This window comes from Phocoena sinus, chromosome 16, assembly GCF_008692025.1.
Source record: "Phocoena sinus isolate mPhoSin1 chromosome 16, mPhoSin1.pri, whole genome shotgun sequence".
Lineage (NCBI taxonomy): Eukaryota > Metazoa > Chordata > Mammalia > Artiodactyla > Phocoenidae > Phocoena > Phocoena sinus.
In genome coordinates, this window is record NC_045778.1 from 73,317,647 (window position 1) to 73,344,930 (window position 27,284).

General features: G+C 46.0%; 1 protein-coding gene across 7 annotated transcripts in view; it reads left to right on the forward strand.

Moving 5' to 3' along the window:
• Positions 1–3,345: 3,345 nt before the first annotated feature.
• GRK5 (G protein-coupled receptor kinase 5) overlaps positions 3,346–27,284 on the forward strand; it is a 224,645-nt gene continuing 200,706 nt past the window's right edge. For 5 of the 7 annotated variants that reach the window (XM_032608696.1, XM_032608689.1, XM_032608690.1 and 2 more), the window contains exon 1: positions 3,448–3,719. Coding sequence is in view for 5 of the 7 variants with exons in the window: in XM_032608689.1 (XP_032464580.1) it covers positions 3,668–3,719 (52 nt within the window). In the remaining 2 variants the exon portion in view is untranslated. Of the gene's footprint in view, positions 3,720–27,284 lie in introns of all 7 variants that reach the window. The other 2 variants (XM_032608694.1, XM_032608693.1) reach the window with 2 other exon arrangements.

Below are 27,284 nucleotides of genomic sequence, written 5' to 3' on the forward strand. Positions count from 1 at the left end.
CCCGCAGTGCTTGGTACATAAAGGTGAACTTGGAAGATGGAGAGAAGTGGGAGAATGAAAGCACTGTCTCTCCAGCTGTTTCCTGATGATTAGAAAGCTGTGAGGCAAGGAAAGGGATGGAAACTCCAGCTGCAGCACTATTGGAAAAGCCAGTTTGATTATTCAAGCAAAGCAATCCATATTTGGGGACAAAGATAGGTTTGTGACTTTCAGAATAGTTGCTTTCTATTTACAAGAACTCTGACAGAGCAGCTTTATCCACGCAATACAGGTGCTGACAGAAGAACAAGAAGATACCCTGTTTCTTTGGCATTTCCAGCTCAGCTGACCTTGAATGGATTGGGAAGTCAGCATCAGTCTATGGCATATTCCCATCCCTCTCGAACTCACCCACCCTCCATTTGGATTTCTCTTCTTCCTCTCAGCCAGCAAGATTCCCAGTTTACCTATTGATATTTAAACCTTCCTGAATCAAACCCGTTTTTCAAGAGGACTGTGAGTCATTAGTGCAGTTCATGGAAAGGAATGAAGCAATAATGGTGGTGTTATGGACTGGAATGGACCCCCCCCACCACCACTTAAGTCTTAATCATTTAGCCAACTGCCTGCTTTGCCTCTTACAGTACAATTTAAATTCACTCTGGCAGCCAAACAGAACAATTGCAACCCAGCTCTGCCAGCCAGCCTGCTAGCCAGAAATTAAGTGCATAGACTCTGAGTCCAACTGCTAGGTTCAAATCTTAGGTCTTCTGCTTATCAGCTGTGTGACCTTAGGCACGTTATAAAACCTCTCCTAAAAAAAAAAAAAAAAAAAAAAAAAAACAAAAAACCTCTCCTAAGCTGGTGACTTTATTTATAAAATGGAGCTGTGTTCTCTACCTCATTTGGATGTTGTGTTTACCGAAATTAATCATAAAGCACTTAGCACAGCACCTGACCCACAGCTGGTATCCAGTAAAGCTAGCCATTATCGTTTCATTCTTGCATTGGAATGTCCTAATTTCTTCATAGAGGCACAGGTACTTGAAGTACAGCTATTTATTTTGTAGGCAGGACATATTGCCTTGTAGCAGAGAGAGTAGTAGATAGACTTTCACTTGCTGAATGACCATGCTGAACCCACTTATTCTCTAAGGGTCTGTTTTGCAACTGTAAAGTGAGGAGGGGGGAAGGAATGGCAGGAATTTTCCAGGATTGCAAACTCAATAGTCTGTAGAGGCCAGATAGGTAAAATCAGTGGTGACTTGGGCTGAGTATAAGACAATGAAGAATGGTGGGGATTACGGTTAATTGTAGAGTTTAGTTACTCAAACTGTGGTCCACGGACCAGCAGGGTTGACAGAACCTTGGAGTTGGTTAGAAATAGCTGACTCGCAGGATCCTCCTCAGCCCAAGCAAAACAGAACCTGTATTTTAACAAGATCCCTTAGGTGATCTGTGTGCACATGAAAGCTTGAGAAGGCTGTTGTGGAGCACAAGCCATCTAAAGGCGTTCAATTTTAGTTTTTTGTTTTTGTTTTTGTCAGTCAAATAAGTAAACTTTGGGCTGCATCAGGCCTTAGGCTGACAGCAAGTGCCAAGGGCCCACCATAGCTGCTGAGCTCTGAGATGCTGCCAGCTCTAGGATTCTCCATCTCTCTAGACTCTTTCATTGTAAGTTAGGGCTCTGGGCAGTTGGATATGCAGCCCAAACCAAGCCCGGGATGCTTAGAATAGTAATTCCTGGAGTGGAAGATGCCTAAGAAATCATCTGCTCAGCTCTCTGCCTTCTGACAGGTAAATTGTTACTGTTCCTCTCCACTTTGCATACAAGATAAGTGAGGCACAGGGAGATCCACTGATCCAAATCCAGACACTAGAAATGGTGGTGATGGATACATTCCATCAGAAAACGACAATCCTGTGCTGTTAGAATAGGCGACCATCCTGGTTTCCAAGGCCTGGAAAGTCTATTCATTTCTTTATATTCTCCAATGCATAATAATTGTTCTCCGTTTCTCTCGGCACCTCCCTGCCACTTCCTGTCAGCCCTAGGGATGGAAGGTTTCCTCCTTTCGGACAGAGAAGGCCCAGAGCCGGCTTCTGAACGGATATCCGGCAAGCAAGATGCGCATGAGGCAAAGGCCTCATTGTTCCTTGGGGTCAGCCCGCCCCTCCCCCAGATCGGAGGACACTTGTCGCAGACCCTGGGTGTCCCAGGGCCCATTTCCCAGGAGTGGAGCCTTCAGAGGAAGCAAGGGAGCAACGCTGAGTGCAGATCTGGGGTCTGATGTTCTGAGGGTACAGTGGAAAGGCACTAAGAGCTCCAAGATAAATAATCCCGGAATTTGAAAACGAATTTCCAACACTGGGTGCTGTTACTTATTAACGTTCCTGACTCCGGCGATTCCGTCTGCATTTTTATTAATCTGAATGAGTCTGGTGGTAATGAGGATCGTTGATTTGCGGGCCCCGCGTGCTGGAAGGCAGGTTATGTGCAAAACCAGCCGCTTCCCACGCCCGGATCCCCAGAGTCTCAGCCGGGCGTCCCGGGCGCAGAGGGGGTCGGGGGGTGGGGCCGTCGTCCGCGTGGACCCGCCGCCGCGCCTCCACTCCGCGGCCGCCGGGGGGCGCTCAGACTGCGCGGCCACCGACGCGGCCGCCAGCGCCGGGTCCCTACCGACTCGCAGACCCCTTCGCGCCCTCGGAGGAAACAAAGTACACCTTTGTCAGCCACCGAGCGCGTGTGCGTGTGCTACGGCGCACAGTGGCCGGCCGCCGCGTGCGGGGCCCGCGGGCGCGCCTCGCCGCCTCTGGGCGGCAGCCCCTGCGTGGGCCCGGCGTGCCCCAGAGGAAGCGGGCTGCGGCGCGCGGTCGGGCCGGCCTGACCGCCCACCCCGAGCAGGCCACGAGGGGAGGCCAGAACCCGCACCGACTCCTGCCCGGCCGCGGCGCTTCGCCCGCCGCCGCCGTGGCCTGTGCACTTCTATTTCTGGGTTTTCGGCAGGGCGGGAAGCGGGCGAGCGGGAGCCCCAGGCGTGGACGTGCGAGTCCGGGCCCCAGGGCTGGGGGCTTCGGCTCGGCCGAGCCGCCTTTGATTCGCCCGCCGCCCCTAGCAGCCCTGGGGCACCCCCGCCTTCACTCCGAGGGCACGTCCCGTAACGGCTCTTGGACTCTGGTAGCTAAGCGCCAGCCCGGCCCCAGGGCAGGGCGCTGGGAGTACTACAAGTCCCAGCAGGCCCCGCGCCGCGAGCGCCGAAGCGGGAGGCGCGGCCCGGCCTGACGCCTGCGCAGTGCGGCCGCCCGAGCCTGCTAGTACCACACCCCCGGGAGGGACCGAGGGGAGGCAGAAGCATCCGAGGCATTAAAGCATCCGAGGGAGCCCAAGGGGAGGAGAATGGAGTGACAGAGAAACACGGAGGGTGGGGGGTGGGGGGGAGACTGTTGAGGGAGGGGGGAGGGGGGACACAGAGGGAGGAAGAAGCGGCGGCGGCGGCTCCTCTTTGCAGAGGTGGAAACTCCGAGGGATAAGAGCAGGAATAATGCGGTAGGCTAGGCGGGCTGCTCGCTCCCGGCTCCGGCAGCAGCGGCAGCAGCGGCAGCAGCCCGAGCAGCGGCAGCAGCAGCGGCAGCACCTCAGGCGCTGACAGCCCCGCCGGCCGGCTCCCTCGCTGACCGCCGACTGTCAATGGAGCTGGAAAACATCGTGGCCAACACGGTCTTGCTGAAAGCCAGGGAAGGTAAGAGGCAGGGCTGGTGCGAGCCTGGCGCATTCGCCGCGGGCCGGGGTGCCGGTGTCGGGCGGCGTGTGGGCTGGGGCTGTGCGTGTGCAGGATGCCCGCAGTGAGTTGGTCGGGAGCAGGACACCTCGGAGAGCTGCTCTGCAAACGTTTCAGGGTTCCTGCCCTTGTGCTCAGGGAATCTGGACTTGGGCAGAGAAGGAGAAACGTGGAGGTTGCAGGGATTAGGATGCTAAAATATCCCTTAGTTTCCAGCCAGCTCTAACCTTATATATCGTGCCATCTCGGCAGCTGTTGAAAGGTCAGTTGGAAAGGCTTTCATTCAGGAAGAGATGGGCAAACATGCAAATAAAATAGCTTTTCCGAGTCGGCCCGGGATGGTTCTGTGAGTGAATTCGGGGGGGGGGGCGGGGGTTAGGGGGGAATTATTAGAAGCCAGTCTTTGCTTGCGCAGGCTGAGTTGATATAGGCTATTGCTGGAAACCATCCGCTGGGAATGTTTCTTAGGGAAATCCCGTCGTGTGGAAGGAAGCCTTTTAAAGGCAAAGTAAGATGTTGAGGAATTAGCCTGTTCGTAGAGTAACGAGAGGATGGCTGTACAACTCACCTAGAAAATAATTCAGGATTTCAGGGGTGGGTTCCCCGCCCCCCACTTTTGGGGAGGAGGAGAGGTAAGTGAATTTTTTGGTTTTGGGCTCAATTAAGGAAAGAAAGGTAAGTGTGCCAAGTGTTTAGATGCGTTTTGGATGGAAATCATTAGATTTTTCTGCATTAGGCTATCAGGAAATATCGTCTAAATGGAGTGGGTAAGAACCTAAGTCGACACTATAAACACACTTTCTGACTCTTCCTTGAGATGAAAAAAAAAAAAAAGAAAGAAAGAAAAGAAAAAGAGAGAAAGTGGCCCAGAAACTTACATGCTTCCTAAAATGATTGCGTGCGTGTAAACATACATATTTGGGAACACCTGGAATTTATGTAACATCTCTTTTGCCAGGATTTGAGCTCTGGGTGCAGCCTTTTTATGAAAGGGGAAGTGGTTTTCCCTTTCGTGGGAGGAGGCTTTATTTGACACCCAAGGTAGTAGGCAGTCTACGTAAGGTCTTGACTTCAGAAGGATACTTGGGGAGCAGCCCACGAAAACGCCTTATTTACTTCTTAATATTTTCATTCACCCACGTTAATGAATGAAGGAAGACTTTCTGGCCAACAATAAAACGATTCATGTTTATCCAGACGGTTCCATCACCTTGTGGCACTGTACACGCTGTATGAGTAGGTGATGCACAGCTCAGGAACTCAAGTCGTAATTTCGGTGTCACTTGTCTCTAAAGCAGCAGCCTGGAAGATTTGCTTTGAAAACTCCAGCAGAGTTGAAAATGTGCAGGTCTGTCCCTCCCATTGCTCAGCTTTGGTGTGAACAGACTTTTAAGAGAGGCTGTTACTTGGTGACTTCAGGTTCTAAAGCATGAATGTTTTCTGTTTTCCTAACGGGACATTGTAGCAAATTGGATCAAGGTAGGGGCTGGTGGGCTCTCTCCTGAACGGGGCAGTGAGTCCTGTAGGGGGAAAAGCGGACAAAACAGCCCCCCTCCCCCGCTCCCAGCCTTAGCAGCCGCCACCTAGTGGTGGAATATGGTTGTACATCTCAGGGTTCGGGGGCTGGGAAAGTTTTCACCCTCTCTCCATTCTGAAATTTTTTCCTGGGAAATCATTGGATATGATGGTACTGGAGGCTTCGCAAGTTTCACTGGTTTCTCCTGTTGCCTGGGGAATTGGGCTGCCTAGATTTGCTGCTCTACACATTCGTTTGCCTGGAGCTTGCTTTTTTTCTTCTCTCAGCATTTGGTTGCTTCTTTTAAAATGTTTTGCTTGGAGTGGGCAAAGTATTATCAATTTTCTCCCCCAGTTTGATCTCCCCATTTTTTTTTTTTCACCAAAATGAATTCACCACTTGATAATTTTGTCTGTCAGGTTAACACATTTTTTTTTTTTTTTAACAAATTGTTTTTTTCAGAGCCTTAGGAAAGAGGGCTACAGTCTGGAGGCTTATATGGAATGACCGAATTACAGTGATTAAAAGTTCCCAAGAATGTGCCTTTCACTTCCTTTTCCTTTTAAAGTCTTTTCAGTTTCTCTTTGAGAGTTTGGTAGTCATCTCATGGTGAGAAAATAGGCTCCTGGTGGCGCCTTTGAAATGGAGGGGGCCTTGCCTCTAAGGATACAGAGAAACTGACACGTGAATGAGAAAAATTAATCGCTTACATGGAAACTTCGTTTTGAAATTTGCGTTTCTCCCCCCCTTTCTCTCATATGTCTAAAGAGAATCCATGATTTTAAGTGCTTCCACTTTCTTCTTGCTGGGTCTTTATTAAAGATTTGAGTACATATATTCTAATTAATGTAGAAGCTTTTAGAAATAAAAGCAATTAGTTTTTCTCTTCACGATTCTCATGTAGTTGAAGTCATTCTTTTCAATTAAGTAATTTTCCTAATAATCGTATTACCCAAATATTCAGAAATGAAAGTTCTAGTCAGTTTAGTGAAAGATCTAACATAAAATTTATAGTATCTTTAAAAATCTGAGTTGTTTAGAATGTTTAAAATCACTTCTTGCAGATTCTTGTGAATGGTTATAGATGAGAAATATGATTGGTAAATACGAAATATAATGTAGTTCACTTAACAAAATACACTGTAAACAATTTAAAATGTGGCTTTCAAGTAAAAGTCACATTTGTCCCAAACAATAGAGAAACAGGCCTTGAAGAAAGACAGACATACTTTGCAAATGCTATGAAGGAATTTGTAGTTGTCCATGTTGGTGGGTAATTTTGGGGCCTATCTTTTGTTATTGTTACGCATTCTTAAAGGCAGATGTCTTCTAAATGCATTGTAAGTTCTTACCATAATAATACATGTGTAAAGTGGAGAAATGAATATAGCAATAAGATAGAAAATCTATAAGTGAATTAGAGTAAAAATGATTCATCGTTAGTAATTAGAAAACATAGGAAGGCAGATTGCACCTTTGTGACAGTTGTTTTGAAATAAGATAGAGATCTGGGTTCAAAATTTTAAACCGCCCAAATGTATTTTGTTCTGGTCTCATGAGAAAACATCAGCTTGATCACCCTTAGGAACTTCAGCTTACTCTCCTAAAAAGTGGGTGGTTAGGGAAAAAAAGAAAGAAGTTGAGGGCTTCCCTGGTGGCGCAGTGGTTGAGCGTCTGCCTGCCGATGCAGGGGACGCGGGTTCGTGCCCTGGTCCGGGAAGATCCCACATGCCGCGGAGCGGCTGGGCCTGTGAGCCATGGCCCCTAAGCCTGCGCGTCTGGAGCCTGTGCTCCACAACGGGAGAGGCCACAGCAGTGAGAGGCCCGTGTACCACCAAAAAAAAAAAAAAAAAAAAAAAAAAAGAAAGAAGTTGAGACTGAATTCATGCCAATTTATGGAAATGAGCTAAGTGATTAAGCATTTAATGAAAAGAGACCCAGACTAACTTTATCTGTCTATCTATTTACATTTCAGAATCTCAGAAAATTGGCAAGCGTGCTAGTGCTGAAATAATAGTAGTGAGAAAGAGTGTTGCAGAGGGCCTTTTGTGTGTTTCCTTTTGGTTTTATTGTTGCAGTAAAGGTTTTTGTGTTTTTGTCATATTCTAGATCTGTTGCCTCACTCCTGAGTGAACGGTGTGGAGCAGAAATTTTGTAAAGGCCCACCTTTCCTTTCTTCACAGGCCAGCAGTAGCCATAGTTGATCAATAAAGACGACAGAGAGGGAGTATTGATCACATTTTCCTGAGTGTAATACTAGCAGGCACTGAGTACAGGAACTGAGAAGTCAAAAACATAATGACTTTGCCCTTGGATGTCAAAAACCAGAATATGCAAGAGCCTTTGACTCAGATATCTCTGTAAATTTGTTGGCCCGGCTCTTCCTGATGATTAAGATTGGGGACCTGGGGAAGGGTGACAGCAGAGGCTGGGGAGGGCTGGAGAGGAGAGGGGACCCGCATGCAGCCGGCAAGGGGCAGGCTCTGCCTAGACAGACTCAGCATTCCACAGCGGGGCTGAAAGCCCTTGTTGCCCCTCTTCCCTCTTCCCCTTGCACCCTAGTTCACGATGACAGAACCAAAACATCAGTGTATTCCGTTATTAGAACATTGGGATGTCTCTGAAGCCCGCAGCCCTTCTACTGCTGTCGGCAGGCGTACTTAATCCACCCCGTGGCTTCTCGCTTCAATCTTCCCGCACAGAAGAGCGGCAGCTTTGCATCCTGGGTGCAGGCTGCTCAGCGTGTGTAAAAGCTGCTGGACCTATTAAGTACAAAGCTGTCATGAAATGAAACTGCCTTTTACTTTTTCTGAGTTTCTTTTCAGTACTGACAACTTGGAGGTGGAGAAACCAAAAGCAATTGTTTTCAGAGGCATTGCTTTCCTACAGAAAGATTTCCAGTGATGATTTTACCTAATCTAGCTGCCTGTTTTTAAAACCATCAGATAAATGCCCACAAGACTCTCGTCTTTCGGTAGCTTAGCCGCTTCTTGTCAGATTCTACACTCCAAAACGCTTGATTCTTCCAGTCCCCAAACTAATCCTTGTTTAAATTATATCTTCAGCAGCCATAATTCTTTTTTTTTTTTTTTTTTTTTGCGTTGCGCCGGCCTCTCACTGCTGTGGCCTCTCCCGTTGCAGAGCACAGGCTCCGGACGCGCAGGCTCAGCGGCCATGGCTCACGGGCCCAGCCGCTCCGCGGCATGTGGGATCCTCCTGGACTGGGGCACGAAGCTGTGTCCCCTGCATCAGCAGGTGGACTCTCAACCACTGCGCCACCAGGGAATCCCAGCCATAATTCTTGTAGTGGTTTGCCAAATGATACCCTTCGGGTGTGGGCCGAAGACTTTGGTAACATCCAAGTGAATTTCAGGAAAGAGCTCAGTATAGGACCAAATTCACCTTTACCAAGGGCCATTCAACCCAGACCTGGGAATTTACAGTGTTCTAGTGAAGTGGTTCCAGGACTGCAGGTAATACTTAACGTTAATATTTGTTGCCAGTGTATTTGTAGCTCAAGGTAAAGTATTATAGTATCTAGTCATTTTTGAAATAAAAAAGGCTTATGGTTACAAAAAGATTTCACTACAGGAGAGCATGCAATTCAGAGATGAAATTTGAGAAAACAATAGAAAGTGACTTAAAAACAGGTGACACATAGAAAAGGAAATCAGGAATTTCTTCAGTCTTACAACCCCTAGCCCCTACACCTCACTTCAAAATAGAATAGTGAAGATAAAGGGTTTTAAGATGTGATTTTAAATGATTAAAATAGATTATGTGGGCTTAAATAATAGGAGTGATTTCTACTTTGAAACACATCCTATTACATTTCAGTGAAAATTTTTATTTAAAAATATCCTAAACATTGAAAAGATTTTAATCCATAAGTAAAACTTAAAATTTTATCTTTTGGGGGTAAAGACAATATTGTTCCATCTGGTACCATTCAGACACTGGAGGAAACACCCCATTTGGTATAAATTGTGCTGCCTTTTAAAGAGAAAGCAGTTATGTCCTGACTAGACCTTGCCCCCTCCCCCAGTTTCTCATTTTGGGTTAACCATTCTTTTTTTTTTTTGGGTTAACCATTCTTAAATTGTCCTCTGAGGTTCTTACAAGGGTAAAAATCATTCATTCATTCAGCATTTGATTGTTGAAGGGCCCTGTTGGAGGTGACATTTTGGATGTTCAGCCTTGATGAGATGCAGCTGGAGGTGGGTGAAGAGATGGAATTGGGCATCATCATTATCTTCTTAGGCTTTTAAACTGATAAATCAGATCTGAGTAGAACCCGATTTTTCCCCTGAAGAGCTGAAGCTGTCTGTTGTGTGACCCGCTTAGCTGGGAACTGTCTGTTGACTCTGCTGTGCCTAGAACTTGAACACTAGCCTGAGGGACCAAAACACGATTTAAGGATAATTCAGAAGTCATACTTGAGGGATAGGCCCGAATCTGGAAGACAACTGCTGATTTTCCAAGATACTGTGTTTTTATGACAGTCAGTTCCTACAAATGGAAACCACTCAAAACAATAGCAAGAGGACCCTTTGGTTGAGGAATGAGAAGATCCAAGAGGAAAGTGGTGTGCGGAGGTGCCTTCCAGGTGGGACCTTGGTGGTCTTCCTAGGGCAGCAGCCTGGGCAGGGCTGATGGGCTGCAGCTCAGGGGTAAAGATGGTGGAGGCCGCCTTCCTTTCTGGCTTTTTCTTGGAATTGGCTTGAGCATGTCCTCTGGTGGAGCCTGGAATGACCTGAAAGTGTTAAAGGCGTCTGTCTAGTCCTCTAAAGATGTGCTGTCCAACATGGTAGCTACTAGCTGCATGTGGCTATTTACGTTTAAGTTAATTAAAGGGAAACACTCCATTCCTGAAGCCAACCATGTTTCAAGTGCTCACCAGTCACGTGTGGCTAGTGGCTACCCTGTTGGATGGTACAGATGTAGAACATTCCCAGCACTGCAGAAAGTTCACTTGGACAGAGCTTCTCTAGAGTTCTACACCTTGAATTAAATGAGTGTGCTAACCCCATAACTTCTGACATGAAAACTGGGAGAAGGTAAGGGAGGGGAAGGAGGGGGAGAAACAGGAGAGGCTGGGGGGTGGGGGATCAGGGATTAGGACTGAGTCACTTCAGAGAAAAATGCAGTTCAAGGACAATCATAGATGTTGGTGGAGATAGTAAGCCACCCATATTCCTCCCCCTCCCTCGTTTTTTTTCATATCTTGTTGGGAAATTTGCCTAGATTGAGCAACTTACTGTCCTGATTTAAATTTTTTTTTTTTTTTTTTTTGCGGTACGCGGGCCCCTCACTGTTGTGGCCTCTCCCGTTGTGGAGCACAGGCTCCGGACACGCAGGCTCAGTGGCCATGGCCGACGGGCCCAGCCGCTCCACGGCATGTGGGACCCTCCCGTACCGGGGCACGAACCCGCGTCCCCTGCATCGGCAGGCAGAGTCAACCACTGCGCCACCAGGGAAGCCCCATGATTTAAATTAAGTGCATGTTATAGATGTGCACAGGGCCCCATGTTCCTTCTCGAAACTCCTGAGGTGAGGATATTTTAAAACCATCATTTTATTAATAAAAACAAAAAGTCGTGTGTACAGTAAATCCGCAGAAAGAAGGAAAAAAAAACAAAGCCTCTTTCTATGGATTTCAAAAAGACAGTCTAAAATGAGCGGGAAGTTAGGTAAAACAATTTTAAGGGTTTCCGTTTTCTTTTGAACACGCCACATTGAAAGAAGATCATGGAGAAGGATGTCAAGAACACACTATTCCTGCACCCGGTTTAAAATGATTTCTCTTTAAAAACTGTTTCCTGTGTGATTTGAAACCTTTTAACGATAACCCAGTTAGAACACACTTAGAAAGCAACATGATTATTTGAAACAATGAAACAGTGCGCTGCTGTTCTTTGGGGTCGGAAGCACAGAACTCTGTCTGAAGTTGTGCCAGGGAGTCGACTGGTAACCTCCTCCTGGCAGAAGTCAGCAATAAATTAGGCTCATTTCCATAGGGCCTGTTTTGTCTCTAGGAATTTGTGGTCGGTGGAGTATCAGTATTTTTTTAAAAGGCAATGATGAAATAAACCTTAAAGGAGAACTTCTGGGGCCTGTGCAGAAAGTAAAAGAAACGGAGATAAACAGATAAGAACATTCATAGGTTGAGAAGCAGCAGAGGTCCACGGGACGGCCAGGGCCTGGGCTGCCCCAAGGCTTCTCGGTGGGTCTACTGATCTGTTCTCCACTTTCCAGAATAGAGGTCACCCCTGCTTTTCAGATGAGGAAAAGTGAGAGGAAAGAAAGGGAGTCACTTGTCCAAGATTACTTGAATTGCAGACTTTTCTAGAGAAGCCCTTCAAAATCCTTTAACGTTCCAAAAGAAATCTTTCCCCTCCCCTGTAATAACATAAGCCCCAAACTCCCACAAAAACCGAAAACCAAAAAACCAAACCCATTTCTCTGGGCGGTATGGTTTCTAAATGTAAATGCCCTGAGGTTGCACTTGTGGAAGAGAAAGAGGGTCTCTGACAGATTTCCTGGGGAAAAGGGGCAAAATGGGAATCTAATTGCCCTCCAGACCCTGACTTCAGCTAAATGCCAGTTTGAGAGCAGTTGGATAAAGTAATTCCTACTAGGCTATGAATGACTACCATAAAGTGAGTCCTCAGAGTGGGTGTTCCCATTTTAAAAGTAGAACTGTTTATCAGCTCGACTGAATCTGTGATTGACGAGGGGGAGACATATACAAACGTGCCTGCACCTGTGCATGTGTGCGCACATGGCTGCGATCCGTTCTGAAGCCCCCATCACCTGTGTTCTACCTGCGTTCCCCCCTCCCTGACACATACCAGCACAACCAAAGAGCAAGGTCAGCCTCTTGGCATTCTTCTTCTTCCTGGCAGGGCTTGGGGAGAATCCTGAGTAGCCAAAGAATTGCCCCTGAGGGACAGGGGATTAAACGAGATGGGCGGTGGTAGGGACATGTCAGCGGTGGCAGCCCTGCTCCCTCTCCTTGGCAGAGCCAAGACATGGGCACTGGACAGGCCAGTTCCTGCTGATGTTGGCTTGCCACGTGCAGGTCATGTCTGCCCGAGCTCCCCTTCCTTGGGTGCTTGCTACCCCTTGGGAGATCCTTGCCCCTGTGCAGCTCTGCCTCATGCACCTTAGGTATATGCTCATGTCTCTGCAGCTTTCTTTTTTTTTTTTTTTGCGGCACGCGGGCCTCTCACTGTTGTGGCCTCTCCCATTGCGGAGCACAGGCTCTGGACGCGCAGGCTCAGCGGCCATGGCTCACGGGCCCAGCCGCTCCACGGCATGTGGGATCTTCCCGGACTGGGGCACGAACCCGTGTCCGCTGCATTGGCAGGCGGACTCTCAACCACTGCGCCACTAGGGAAGCCCTCTGCAGCTTTCTTTACTAATAGAAAAGTAGGGGGCTGGGATGGGGGTTACCTACTGGAGTGGTTTCTCGGCCACATCGCAGGGCACAACCTCTTCCTCCCAAAGAGAATGTGTGAAGCAGCCTTTTTCCCCAGAAAAGCTCTCTCAGAGTTAACCCTTTCCATGTCGCAGGGGTAACCTTGTGGGTATTTGCATTTAGAAACCAGACCATGCATGCGTGGGTGCATTTTGCATTAACTTAGGAACTTTACTTTTCAAGGATCTTTGGGAGCTGAGAGTCTCTTCCTTGGGGGTTGCTGTCAAACTTGTGACGTCCTGCTGGAGAGGAGGCAGCACGAATGAGGGGACAGGGAGTCAAGCCTTTGATCTGCTCCTGCAGAGAAGGTGAAGCTCCAAACTTAACCGATTCAGGAAGGGAAGTGGGGGGTGAAGGATAGAATGACCCACTACAGGGTGGAGAGAACCCAGCCAGTGTAATTGGTCTGCATATCTGATAAAAGGTCTTATGAAACCTCATTTGAAAACGGAATTCCATCTTGGCACAGGTCGTAGCACCACTTGTGAAATGGAAACAAGCTGGAGGAGGGTCAACAAATGGGCCATGAAAAACGGCTTTCTGATGGCTGTCGCAGGAACACAGTCTGCTCCATCCTAACAGGGTCTGGGTGCTGAGGAACAGCTTGTTAGGATGCTTAGATAACATCCCCCGAGAAGGACCCCAAGCTCTAGGACAGATAGGGTGGGATGGGGACAAAGAATTGGGCTGCAGGCTTGAATGGCAAAGATGTCTCAAAATCCCACTTTTCTCAAGCCGAGTGCTGTAGTGGGTTGATGCCACTAAGCCTACAGTCACAGATTAGGGAGGCTGTCAGTCAGACGAGTGCGTGCCTGGAACGTAGTAGGTGTTCAACAAACCTTGATTTGGGAATGACTGATGTATATCTAAGTTTTGTGGAGGAGGGGGAAGAGCCAAGAAACTAAGGTCCTCAAGAAGTGGCCTTGATGTCTCAGTAGATGGTAAATTAGGAGATGATTCAACATGGTTAAGAAAGATTAACTAAGGGTATAGGGCAAATTGGAAAATGTTTTCCAAATGTTTGTCTTAACTGTGAAAAATGTCTGGCAGACTTCCCCATCCTGACCCCCAAATTGGAAGTGGTTTGTTTTTACTTGTTTTGGAAGAAATAAATGTTTGCATTAGTCCAAACATTCGGGGCAAACAGTTCTCCCCAATTCTGAGGCTCTGTGTGGGTCAGAGATGTTTCATGCTGATAACACTCATACCTTTTTTGGTTAAATTGAAGGTAGCTTAGGACACAATCTTCACATGCTTTTCACATCACTGCTAGAACGAGGCTGAGCAAATGGAAAGAAAATAGGAAGCCAAACACGGATCCTTCCAGATGCAGCAATGGTTGATGACCTGGCATTTGAAGGATAGAATCTTTATAGAAAAATTGCCTGTTTGCTCATGGGCAAAGAGGCTGGATCCAATTAAGACAAGGAAAACGTATGTTAACTCAGAGAAGAAATTTCTGAACAGTCAATCCTGTAATCCTCTCTGAAGAGGAAGGGGTCGACATGACGGGGCTTTATGGATGATGCCAAACCCTGTGCTATATAATAATTAGTAACCACTGGTTATTCTGCCTCACACTCATTCCCCAAACCACTAACCATCGCTTGCGGTGGAATGCACCAGGCCTAGATATTTGCCCCAGATGTCTTCCCATGGATAGTATCCAATTAGAGGACTTTTGAGAATTAAAGCTTAATTCTCTTATAACATAGCAGAATACAAATTAAAGAAGAACAAACCTGATTTCCTCGTCGGTTCAATGGGTGACTAAGGTGAGGGTTAGTCTTCAGGTTCCCTTCAAGGACACGTCTCAGTTTACGTTTTGGTAACTGTTGGGTGGCTAATTGTCTTACGTCCTGGTGCCTGGTGCTTTTGCTAGTTTTTTTGGGCAGCTTACAAACATTTCAGGAGTGGCTGTGAGGGGATCGAGGATTTGAGAGGCGTATTCAGAGAAGTGGACCTATGTCTGCTTTTAATTTCATTCTTCCACGGTGGGCCTCTGCATTCTAAATGTCTTCCTAAAATATAGAGCTTTGGGGATCCCTGCAAGCAGAATTCCGAGGGCGATAGCCCTAGATTGGCTTCTGCATCTTCCCTAGGATCGTAAATCCAGTATTTAGTTAGGTCTTCTTATGTGCTAGGCACCATGCTAGGCTCTGAATGGAGGACAGGAAGCAATGGAGCTTCCCTTCTTCTTTGTTTTTTTTAATAAAGATATTTTTATTTTTATTTATTTGGCCACGCCTCTCGGCTTGTGGGACTAGCTCCCCGACTAGAGATTGAACCCATGCCCTCGTCATTGAAAGCTCAGTCTTAACCACTGGACCGCCGGGGGATTCCCGCCTTCTTCCTTTTAACAGAATTGTTTAGGAATTATAGAGTCCTGGGTGCCCATGGTTTCATTTGTTCTTTACAGCCCTGTGAGGTATGTTTTGTTCTTCCCCAGTTTATAGATGAAGAATCGAAGGCTCCGAGAGGTATTGGGTTGGCCAAAAGGTTCGTTCGGGCTTTTCTGTAGCTTCTTACAGAAAAAACAGAAAGAACCTTTTGGCCAACCCAATAAATGCCTTGTCCTGGAGCATCCTGCTAGTTCCACAGCCCGGACCCAGCGCGAAGCCCAGTCTCTACCCTGACATTCTGCTCCATCACGGCTGCTACCCTCAATAATCTTACCAGCTAGTGGGAACATCAGTACTAACGTGCATGAGACATTTGCAAAAGAATCGAGTGTGCCGCTGTGACTCACAGTTCAATAGGAGTCATTCTATCTAAATTTGAAGGTTTTCTAACATTCGCACAGACAATACTTGCTTGCTAAAGAAAATGCAAACAACAGCGCACAACATCAAGAAGAAAGTCAAAATCTCCCTCCTCCCATGTGCCCCTGCTACCCGTTCCACCCCTCAGAGATAGTTACTGTCAGCATTTAGATGGACATTTTCCCAGATCTCTATGTATGTGCACTCATGAACATACAGATACATTTGACACAAATGGGATCCTAGTATCCACGTACTTCTGCAGCTGTTTTCAGTCAACAATAAGTTGTAGTGCCTTCCCATATCTCTGTTTAGTTTCCCGTGAAACGAAGGTGTGTTAGGAAAAATTGTGAAAGACTTTGTAAATGGAGTGTTGTTGCAGTGGAATGCTGGGTGTTTTCTAGCAGACCCTGAAGGGCTATCGGGCTGTAAACGGGTCTGTGTCTTTGATTGTTTTGGAGTAGCTACATTATTACATTATTAATGTATTTAACCATACATTATTAATGTATTTAACCAAGCCCCTATAGTGGGCCATTTAGGTTTTCCAATTTTTAAGTATATTGTAAACAGTGTGGGAATCGTCTACCCATTCTATAACATCTTTATACACTTATTTAAAGACTTAGTCCCCCTGAGTCCCCATGGTGGTATCTGCCTAATAGATACTATCCCTCACTCCCCCCCTTGGGAAGAAGAGTGATGATTTCTGAAATGGAGTTAAGTCATCCTAGGGATGTACAAAGTACATTTTCTTATGAGAAAGAAGCATGATACACGTGAGGACATGTGATACGATATTTTTGAAACCTTTGGTGTTTAACACCTGCACCTCTGAGTGTTCAGTCATCTTTTCTATGCTATTCAAAGCTTGGATTGGGGAAATCAAGTTCAGTCAAAGACTTTCCTTGGTGATGACTTTATAATTGCCCCTGAGTTTTGCATGTGTGAATCTGGCAGGGAACACAGGCTCAGATAACAGCCCATATTTCTCTCTCGCTCTCTGTTTTGTTTTGTTTTTTGGCTGCACTGTGTGGCTTGTGGGATCTTAGTTCCCGACCAGGGATCGAACACACATGCCCCGTGCAGTGCAAGTGCAGAGCCCTAACCACTGGACCACCAGGGAAGTCCCATATATTCCTCTCTTTTTTTTTTTTTTTTTTTTTTTTTTTTTATATTCCTCTCTTTTGATCATCACCACAAGCCAGACTTGGAAGCTATTATTATTGTTATTTCAATTTGAGAAAGAAAAATATCAAGCTCAGAGAGGTGATGTGATTTTCCAAGGTCACACAGCAAGGACCCACTTCTCCCCGTTCCTCCTCTGGTGCTAACTCACCACATCTTTTCCCATCTCTAAGGACTTTCACATTTGTTTGTATGTTGCGTAACTCTAGGGAGTCATCGGAACCTGGAGTTCGGAGTTCATTTTTCAGAGGGAGTAGAGTTATAAATGTATCTTGGGGAAGGGGCACCCTTTCCTAATTCTTTCAAAGGCGCCACATGTGCTGCTGGTGGTTCCACACAGTGTCCTTTGCCTCCTGTCTCTTAGCTGGTATAGCTTTCTCCTCTGTGGAATTCTGGGGGTTTTTCCATGGGTAACTGCTTTGACTGCAGGTTTGCATGTGATTTACCTGGGTGAGGGTTCTGTGAGTCCCACCTTGAGAATCCAGAGCTCAGGTAAAAACAGTACAAAACAAAAAAAGCCCTGGCCCTGCCTCCCCACTCTATATCCCTCTGAGATAAGCTTGGCTCCAGGGCATAGTCCAAGGTCCTGGGTCTTGAATATTTTTGTAACAGTTGGAGAAGAGAGTGGCATTTTCTTCCTGGAAGCGTTTGTGGGTTTTTGGCTCGCCCGGTGGAGACTCACTGTGCCTGGAAGCGCAGGGAACGGAGAAAGGCGGCCCCTTGATTGGATTATGGGTCTGCACAGGGCTGTGGGCTCACTGTCATCTCCGGGTGCAGGAAGGAGCTCCACCAACCGGAGCCTGCGCCTTCTTCCCCAGAAGAGGGGTCTCAGGACCGAAGGAAGCCCACGTGTGCGTGGAGTGCAGGGCCAGAGCAGAAGCAGCCTCTAAAGTAGGACCGGCCCCTCTCTGAGGCAGTTCTGCTCTAATACTGATTCCCAGGCTGCATTAGTTCCCTAGGGCCACTTAGGGCTACAAAGTACCACAAAATGGGCAGCTTAGAACCACAAAAATTTATCGTCTCACAGTTCTGGAGGCCAAAATCAAGTTGTGGGCAGGCCACGCTCCCTCTGAAGGTGCTAGGGAAGGATCTTTTCCAGACCTCTCTCCTAGCTTCTGGTAGCCTCAGGCGTGCCTTGGCTTATAGATGGTTGTCTTCTCTTTATTATGTCTCTTCATGTGCTTTTCCCTCTGTACCTGTCTGTCTCGGGGTCCAAACTTCCCCGTTTTATAAGGACACCAGTCATATTAGATTGAGGCCCACCCTAGCGACCTCATTTTAACTTAATTACCTCTATAAAGACCCTGTTTCCAAATAGGTCACATTCTGAGGGTTATGGCTTCAACATCTTTTTTTTGGTGGGGCAGGGCACAGTGCAACCTGTAACACAAAGCCCTGCCCCTGATGTTCTAAATCAGAAGCTCCTGGGGAGCACCTGAACATCTGTATTTTAAAAACTCCCCAGGATCAGCCAGGTTGGGGAACCACTGCTCTAAAAGGTTTCTCACTCTCTTCTGAGGTGATCTTGGAGATTCAACTCCAGCCTGGCTCCCCAAGCAGTACCGTCTGCAGCTTCCCTAGCAGTAGGTTTCTGCCCCCTGCGCAAATCTTTCTAGTGTAGAGGAACTCATATATATATGAATGATAGGCTTTTTGCTTTACCCACTAAACAGTAAACTCCCCTGAGGGCGGGGACTAGGTTTTTTTCTTTCCTGTGTCTCCCTGGGCCTCACCAAATGCTAATGGCAAACCCAAGTTTGCAGTCAAGCCCAGGTGTGCCTGGTGCAGTGCTAACCCACCAGGTCCTGGTTCTGCTCTTTAGAGGCATCCAGAATCAATGCAGCACCCTTTGCTGAGGAGGCCCTTCTGATGTTAGAAGACAGCTGTAATGCCCACTGTAGAACTGGCGCCAGAACCCCAGCCTCTAGATTCCCAGGTCTGTGCTTTCATTGTACATCACGTTCGAATAACAGACACATTCAACCAAGGGTCAGAATCTGCTGGCAGATGGGGTGTTGCTTACACCTAGCACAGCTCAAGGAAAAGCTGTTTAATAAATTCCTAGAGGCGGGGTCGAGACACCCACTTTTTTGCTTTTCAAGGTAATATGGTATCTTCTCTTGCTGTTAAGTGCATCAAGCCAAGATGTGCAGTTTCCGTTGAAAGCACTATTAATGCCTCTAGTGAAAAGGCTGAAGGGAAGGGAGATTGTGCCGCCGACACCCTGGCTGTGTGAGCTTAGACACATTGCTTGACCTCTCTGAGCCTTTCCTCGGCTGTGTAAATGTGTACCTCGGCCCAGGTGATTTCCAGAGCTCTTCTCACCCTTTGGATCTTGAGAATTTGCTGGTGTATATTTCACTGATAGGAATTCATCTTTGGGTACTTCATGATATGATTCGATGTTAATTTCGAGAGCAGGCATTACATATTAAAATGAAAAGTACCCCAAGGAAAGAATTGGAGCTGGGAGGGGTTGTGTGTATAATAGAAACAAACAGAAAAAGCAAAAAACCCATCACTGCTAGTTTAACTGAAGCCTGCAATCTAAGGAAGGCAGATGCATGATTCTAGTATTTTCTTTAGTGGATTATAGAAAGGCAAATTAAATAAAAAATAAAAAATAAACCGTTTGATTGTTCTGCACTGTATTATCTTAATAAACAGTCTTCCTGGAAAGTTCAAAAAGACACAGTGCTCTGTCTGGCCAAAAAATACAATAAGTAAATAGTGTTGAGAAAATAAGAATTTTCCATCTAGACATGAGTGATGGAAACATTTTCATGTGGACTTGGTGACATCCCGCAAGGAGTCAGAGATTGATAGGCATTACCTACTTTCCAGGGCTGTGGTTGGGGACATTGTTGTCACCCGCAGGGAAAGAGGTCAGAGACTCAGACGGGAATGGGCCCTGCCAAGCACTCTTGTGGGTTCCTGGCAAATCCTGACTCACTTCTTCATTCCTCTGCAACGTGCAGTCTAGACGTCTGCCTTATCTCGACTGGTGGCACAGATTTCATAGACTAGGGTGATGCTGAGAGGGTTGGTGGTCCTCTTCTGTGTAAGGTTTCTACAGCTGGAATTGGTACAAGGTGGAGACTGGTAATTTGGGTTCTGTCCTTGCTTTGTTGTTAATTTGTCTGACTAGGTCACAAAGCTAGTAACTTAGCCTTTCTGTATCTTTATCATTACATAATGCCCTAATGATTACAGAGACCAAAGAAAGGATATAAATAAAATACAAAGTTCAGATACAGACTCAAGTTTATGCAAAAATTTAGTATATAATAAAGGAAGCATTCGAATCAATGGGTAAAGAACAGCTTACTCAGGAAACGATGTTGAGGTAACTAGCTCACTGGTCATTGGGGAAGGCATGTTAGATTCCAGCGAGACTGGTATTCCCCTCCCCAATTCTGATTCGAAAAATCCTAAGGAATGACTCCTGTTGGCCTGCCTTCATCGCTCTGGAACAATTAACGTAGATCGCAGGCATCAATTCTTAGACTCTTAGGTTGCAGGCTATTGGGGTAAAGTTGTAAGACCATGGTGGCTCTGGTTGCAGCCAGAGAGGATGGGGGTTTTAAGTGGGGAGGTCATTTCTAGTGGGGGGAAAAAAAAGAGGGTCATGGTCAGACAGGCAGTATGTAGGGATTTGCTATACAAGAAAATATCCTCAATCTCACTAGTAAGCAGAATCTTATATATATGCATAATCTTACATTGGCAAAAATTTTAAACATTGATAATGCCTCTTTAAGGAAGTGTGGGTAATTAAGTTCTTTCAAACATTATACTTCCACTGCTGATAGGAGTGTAAATTAATAAGTCTTTCTTAAGGACAGCTTGGCTATATATATATATATATATATATATATATATATATATGTCTCAAAAGGCTTGAAATTGTGTAACCCTTGGTCTTGAAACTCTATTTCTAAAATACTTTTTTAGGAAAAAGGAAAAATCAATGCACAAGTGCTATGCAGGAGGTTGTTGAGTAGACGGTGTTTATAATAGAAATTGGAAGCAATTTCAATGACCTTCAGTAGAGGCTTGATAAAATGAATTTTGGCGTATTCAAAAAATGGACACATACATAGCCATGAAGAATTATGGAGATCAATTCTTATTGACATGGAGAGATGAAGTGGGTGGGTGGAAGTTAGGAAAACCTGGATTTTGTACAGTGAGTGTTCATTATACTTAGAAAAACAAAGACATTTCCATCTGGAGAGGGGGGATGACAATTTGTGCCTTGTAGGGCACAATTTATATTCTTTGATGGGAACATAAAGAAATAAAATCCATAAAAAAACAAAACAAAACATGCCAGGCCCTCTGGGTCTCACCAGGGGTTGTCCTTCTTAGCATTTCACCATGGTAAGTCATAAGATTATTCCCGCCATCTTGCTCAAATGATTCTAGAAATTTTCCCTTGGACCCATCAGTTGACTGACTAGCTTGATTGAATCTGTGAATAAATGTCTTAGCGCACCCAGAACACTTTTTTGGGTGGGGAAGCATCTTTGTCTTGCAAATATGAATTTGATTTTTAGGAAAAGCTTACATTCTTACTGTTGGGTTTGGTGCATGAGGGCAAGCGGCCCCTCTGGGTGGCAGTTTTGGAGCTGAGGAGGAGGCAAGAGCGGAGAACGGGACTCTTCCCAGTACCCTGGGCAGGGTTGGGGTTTATCTAAATCCCCCCCAGGGTACTTGCTTTGTTAGGCTGGGTTCTTCTGGGTGTGCAGGCCCTTTGTGTTTGCCTCAACAGTAAGGCAACTTGCTTCTTTTATTGTCACGTGACAGTTGGTGGGAGGTGAGCACCTGAATTCTTGTGTGACAGTTGGGGAATTGATGAAGAGACACTGTGACTGTCTGGAATCCTGTAACCAGGGATGTGCCCGGGGCACTGGCATCCTGTCAGCTCTATCTAGTGAACCAATGACCAGCTAATGAGCGGGCATACTTTGGTATGCACACAACTGGAGTCAGTTTCACTGCTATGATTCAAGCACCTCCCAGGTGTGAAAGGCCAGGTGAGGCGCTTTAGGAACGTCAAGATGAAAGAGACTGCTTTGGTCTTCAGGATGTTCCAGTGTAGTTGGGGAAGGACAGACACATGGCCAACTACATTACAAGGTAGACCATAACTACAGAGGTGGTCTCGATGGGGGCGTTCAGTAAACACTTCACAGAGAGTTGGTGTTTGCCTGGACCATGGAGGCTGGTGGCTGATAGTGTGAAGCCACCATTCACAGAGCCCCTGCCGGGTGCCAGGCTTTGTGAAGGGGGCTTTACAGAGATGTAGTTTTCAATCCAGTGCGTTAGGTGTCATTGTCATTTGCATATGACAAATCTGACAGAAAGGCTACTGTCTGAAGTCCTGCAGCCGGTAAACATTGTAGCTTGGATCTGACCCTAAAAGCAGTGTTGTGGGAAGAATTCCACCTCATGAGGTTACAGGGTGGAGACGGAGGTTCCTGGCAGTGGGGAGGGTAGAGCTCCAGGTTGTTTGCCTGGTGCCTGGACTAGCTGTTTGCCAGGTTGTTTGCCTGGTGCCTGGACTAGCTGCAGGGTAGCAGGGCAGGAAGCCTGGAACAGTGGACAGTCACGTGGGGAACGAGGAGGTCTCTGAATGCGAGGCTGAGAGGTCTGGAGTTGCATTTGGAGTTACGGAGCTTTTGAACATTAGCATAGGCTAATAGGCTAATGCTGGCTGAGCTGGAAGGCCCTGGATCTGGCAGCAGAGGCTGTGAGGCCAAATGCCCAGTAGTTCTGAGAAGTATGTAGGGGCTGACCAGGCTCCTCCCCAAAAGAGGGAATGGGGTGGATAGGCACGGCCTTGGAGGCTGAATCTATAGGACTCGGCACCTGATCGGATATGGAGGTGTGTGGAAGGACAAAACTATTAAGTTTGAACGCAGGCGACATTGCAGAGCAGCTGGGAAGATGTTGCTGGTTCAGGGAAAAGATGCAGGTATGGTTCGGGCCTCACTGAGTGGAGGAATGGCCGGGACGGAGCCTTGAAGTTTGTAGGAGTCTCCAGGCCAGAGGTGAGGTTTGGCGAGGTGCCGACAAGCAGCAGCTTTGAAGAGACATGGGAGCAGGTGGCTCTGTTGTTTTTCTCTGCCCAGCACCCATTCCCTCTTCTGGTAACTGCGCCTCCATTTTTCTCGGGGACTGCTCCTCCCTCATATTCAATCCATGAGGTTGGGTGGTAGTGACTTCTCACTGGCTCTGTTGGTGAGCATGTGACCCAACCCTGGCCGATCAGAGCACTGCTTCTCTCTCTACCTCAGGGACCAGAGATAAGGCTGTGATTCATGGTCCAGAAAGGGCTGCCCTAATGTCGCTGGGGTTGCCGAGGTGGTGGAAGGGAAGCCTGAAGCTGCTGGTGGCTGTTGCCACAGGCTGCTTGAGAATAAAGCCAACCTGAGAGAGAGAGAGAGAGAGAGAGAGAGAGAGAGAGATTGAGATTCCTCATCACATTTATTTGATGTCGGTCTCCAGCCATCCTGGGAGCCAGATGTATACCCTAGGCTTCCTGTTTGGGTGACCCATGACTTGACACTAACAGTCAAAGGGTCCTGACTCACTCCGGGTTAGAAGCCATGTCTTTAGGGGATACCTAACCCTAGAAGGCGTGGCCAGAGGGATGGGGCATGTATCAGGAGGACCCTTTGCGTCAAGGAAGGCTGGGTGAACGTTTGTCCTGGGCTTTGCCTGAGCATAGGGGCAGGTGCGTTTGATGTTTGCCACAAACAATACAGTCTCCCACCTGACTGCCCTAATGGGACTTCAGTTGTAGAAAAAAAAAAAAATCAGGAAATAAGTAAACAAACATGCTGGTCACCATGGAAATGTGAACCCAAGGTGTTAGGAACAATAGCTGTGTGTGAGTCCGGAAGTGGATTTGTCTACACAGACATTGGTTTGATCCCAAATCTGTTTCCTTGTGGGAGTCTGGACATGTCCATAAACTCGTTATATAGCCAGCTCTTCCCTGGAGAGGGTAACATCTCTGACAAGCCTTTGTTTTATCATTATTAAAATAGCTGTAAACTTAATACAGTGCTCAGGCCTGCCAGGGCCCTCCCTGGCAGCTGCCTTTTGAGGTAGATACTCTTTTTTTTTTTTTTTTTTGCGGTACGCGGGCCTCTCACTGTTGTGGCCTCTCCTGTTGCGGAGCACAGGCTCCGGACGCACAGGCTCAGCGGCCATGGCTCACGGGCCCAGCCGCTCCGCGGCATGTGGGATCTTCCCGGACCGGGGCACGAACCCGTGTCCCCTGCATCGGCAGGCGGACTCTCAACCACTGCGCCACCAGGGAAGCCCGAGGTAGATACTCTTTTTAATCCCAGTTCCACAGGTGAGGCTCACAGAGATACCTCAACTTGTCCAAGGTCACAGCTATTAATGGAAAAGTTGGGATTTGAACCCAGGTCCCAGGGTCTGTTCCCTTTCAATCACCATGTTCCACTATCCCACCTTGGTGTTGAAAAAAATATTAATAAAAGTAGTTAATACTTACTTTGCATGTCTTATTTCCTTGAGTCCCTATCACAAATCTATGAGGTAGGTACCACTGGTTAATCCCATTTTATAAACGAGGAAACTGAGGCACAGACCATTTAGGAATCCTAGCCAAGTCCCACAGTCAGTAGGAGGCAGAAATATGTTTTGAGGTTGATTTTTTCAGATGGATTTGAAATGCTAGTATGCCTTAAATTTAATTTGGAAGCCCAGGATGGGTGATAACTATTTCCTAAATCTAGCTTTCATCGATTGTGATGTTCTTCATTTATTTAAAGAAATAAATCAGGAGAATGAACATTGTGGACAGAGAATAATAGTGACCTGATTTGTCTCTTATCGTTGGAAAACCATATCCTGGGATTCACTAATGTGTAACTAGTTGGAAAATGTTAAAGCAAAAGGGTAAGATTTTAAAACAAAATCACACCATTAAGTCTATGTAAATTAGTTCCTCGGTGAAGAAAAAACCCAATGTACTACTTACTGTTTGTGAGCCAGCTAGACGTGTTACAAATGCTGTGGAGTGGGAGTATGTGACAATTTTTTTTTTCATTGAGGGACCATTAGAAGAGACACTCAGGCTGCTTAAGCTCCCCCAAACTCGTGAATTGGTTCAATAACAAAATGTATGAATCATTTTAATATGAAGGTACAAGGACATATACTTGAGTAATTTCTGACACTTTTTTTTTTCTTTTTGAAAATGTGTTATATTTAGGATTTACTGTTAGAATTAAAAGTGGATTTGGGGAGGCCAGGGCCTGTGCCTATTTATTGCTCTTTGTTATGTACCGGTATACAGAAGGTGCTCAATAAATACTTTTGGGATGAATTATGAACCCAGGAGCACCAGGAAGCTCCTGAGGCTGGCTGTTGGCCAAAGGCTGATGAACAGTTTCGGTCCTAACAGGGATCCTATTAGGATTGTGCTATTGTTACCTCCATTTCACAGATGAGGAAATGGAGGCTTAAAGAGGATAAATAACTTCCCAGCATCCTGTGTCTTCTCAGTTGTTTAAACCAAGCAAGCGAAGATGATTCTTACATGCACTTTTCTGCTCTGTTGGGTCTAGGGCCCACTCCCCTGCTTTGACTTTGGGAAGGAAGGTATAGGCCTTTGTTTTGTAGGACTATTTATTTGAGTTACTGGTTTCTGCTCCATCACAGGGGCCTGCAAACTAGTTAAGAGCTTTATTCTCAGTGTATCTTGTATACTTTTATTGAGAAAAGGCCGCCGGTATTGTGTTCCTTTGTGCAGATGGTCACAGTGCCCAATAGTGCTGGGGCCCAGGTTGTAGCAGGGGCTATTTATCATTTAGTCCAGGGGTTGCAAACTGTTCAGCCCACACACTATTTTAAAAATCAGAATATTTCACAAAACATTCCTGACTTAAGACTTCTCTTAGAAAACTGGAAGTTCTGGCAGTATGAAATAAGAGTTTTTATGTAGCAGCATCTGTTGAGGGCCGCTACTACTGGCAGAATTTAAAAGTTCTGTGTCGAGAAGCAAGAAGAACTACAGTCCTGCAGCCTGTGGAACAAAAACCACATTCACAGAAAGATAGACAGGATGAAAAGGCACAGGGCAATGTACCAGATGAAGGAACAAGATAAAACCCCAGAAAAACAGCTAAATGAAGTGGAGATAGGCAACCTTCCAGAAAACAAATTCAGAATAATGATAGTGAAGATGATCCACAACCTTGGAAAAAAAATGGAGGCAAAGATGGAGAACATGCAAGAAACGTTTAACAAAGACCTAGAAGAATTAAAGAACAAAAAAACAGAGATGAACAATATAATAACTGAAATGAAAAATACACTAGAAGGAATCAATAGCAGAATAACTGAGGCAGAAGAATGGATAAGTGACCTGGAAGACAGAATGGTGGAATTCACTGCTGCAGAACAGAATAAAGAAAAAAGAATGAAAAGAAATGAAGACAGCCTAAGAGACCTCTGGGACAACATTAAACGCAACAACATTCGCATGATAGGGGTCCCAGAAGGAGAAGAGAGAGAGAAAGGACCTGAGAAAATATTTGAAGAGATTATAGTCGAAAACTTCCCCAACATGGGAAAGGAAAATAGCCACCCAAGTCCAGGAAGTGCAGAGAGTCCCATACAGGATAAACCCAAGGAAAAACATGCCAAGACACAAAGTAATCAAACTGGCAAAAATTAAAGACAAAGAAAAATTATTGAAAGCAGCAAGGGAAAAATGACAAATAATATACAAGGGAACTCCCATAAGGTTAACAGCTGATTTCTCAGCAGAAACTCTACAAGCCAGAAGGAAGTGGCATGATATACTTAAAGTGATGAAAGGGAAGAACCTACAACCAAGATTACTCTACCCGGCAAGGATCTCATTCAGATTCGATGGAGAAATCAAAAGCTTTACAGACAAGCAAAAGCTAAAAGAATTCAGCACCACCAAACCAGCTCTACAACAAATGCTAAAGGAACTTCTCTAAGTGAGAAACACTAGGGAAGAAAAGGACCTTCAAAAAGAAACCCAAAACAATTAATAAAATGGTCATAGGAACATACATATCGATAATTACCTTAAACGTGAATGGATTAAATGCTCCAACCAAAAGACACAGGCTTGTGGAATGGATACAAAAACAAGACCCATCTATATGCTGTCGACAAGAGACCCACTTCCGACCTAAGGACACGTACAGACTGAAAGTGAGGGGATGGATAAAGATATTCCATGCCAGTGGAAATCAAAAGAAAACTGGAGTAGCAATACTCATGTCAGATAAAATAGACTTTAAAATAAAGAATGTTACAAGAGACAAGGAAGGACATTACATAACGATCAAGGGAACAATCAAAGAAGAAGATATAACAATTATAAACATATATGCACCCAACGTAGGAGCACCTCAATACATAAGGTAACTGCTAACAGCTATAAAAGAGGAAATCGACAGTAACACAATCATAGTGGGGGACTTTAACACCTCACTTACACCCATGGACAGATCATCCAAAATGAAAATAAATAAGGAAACAGAAGCTTTAAATGA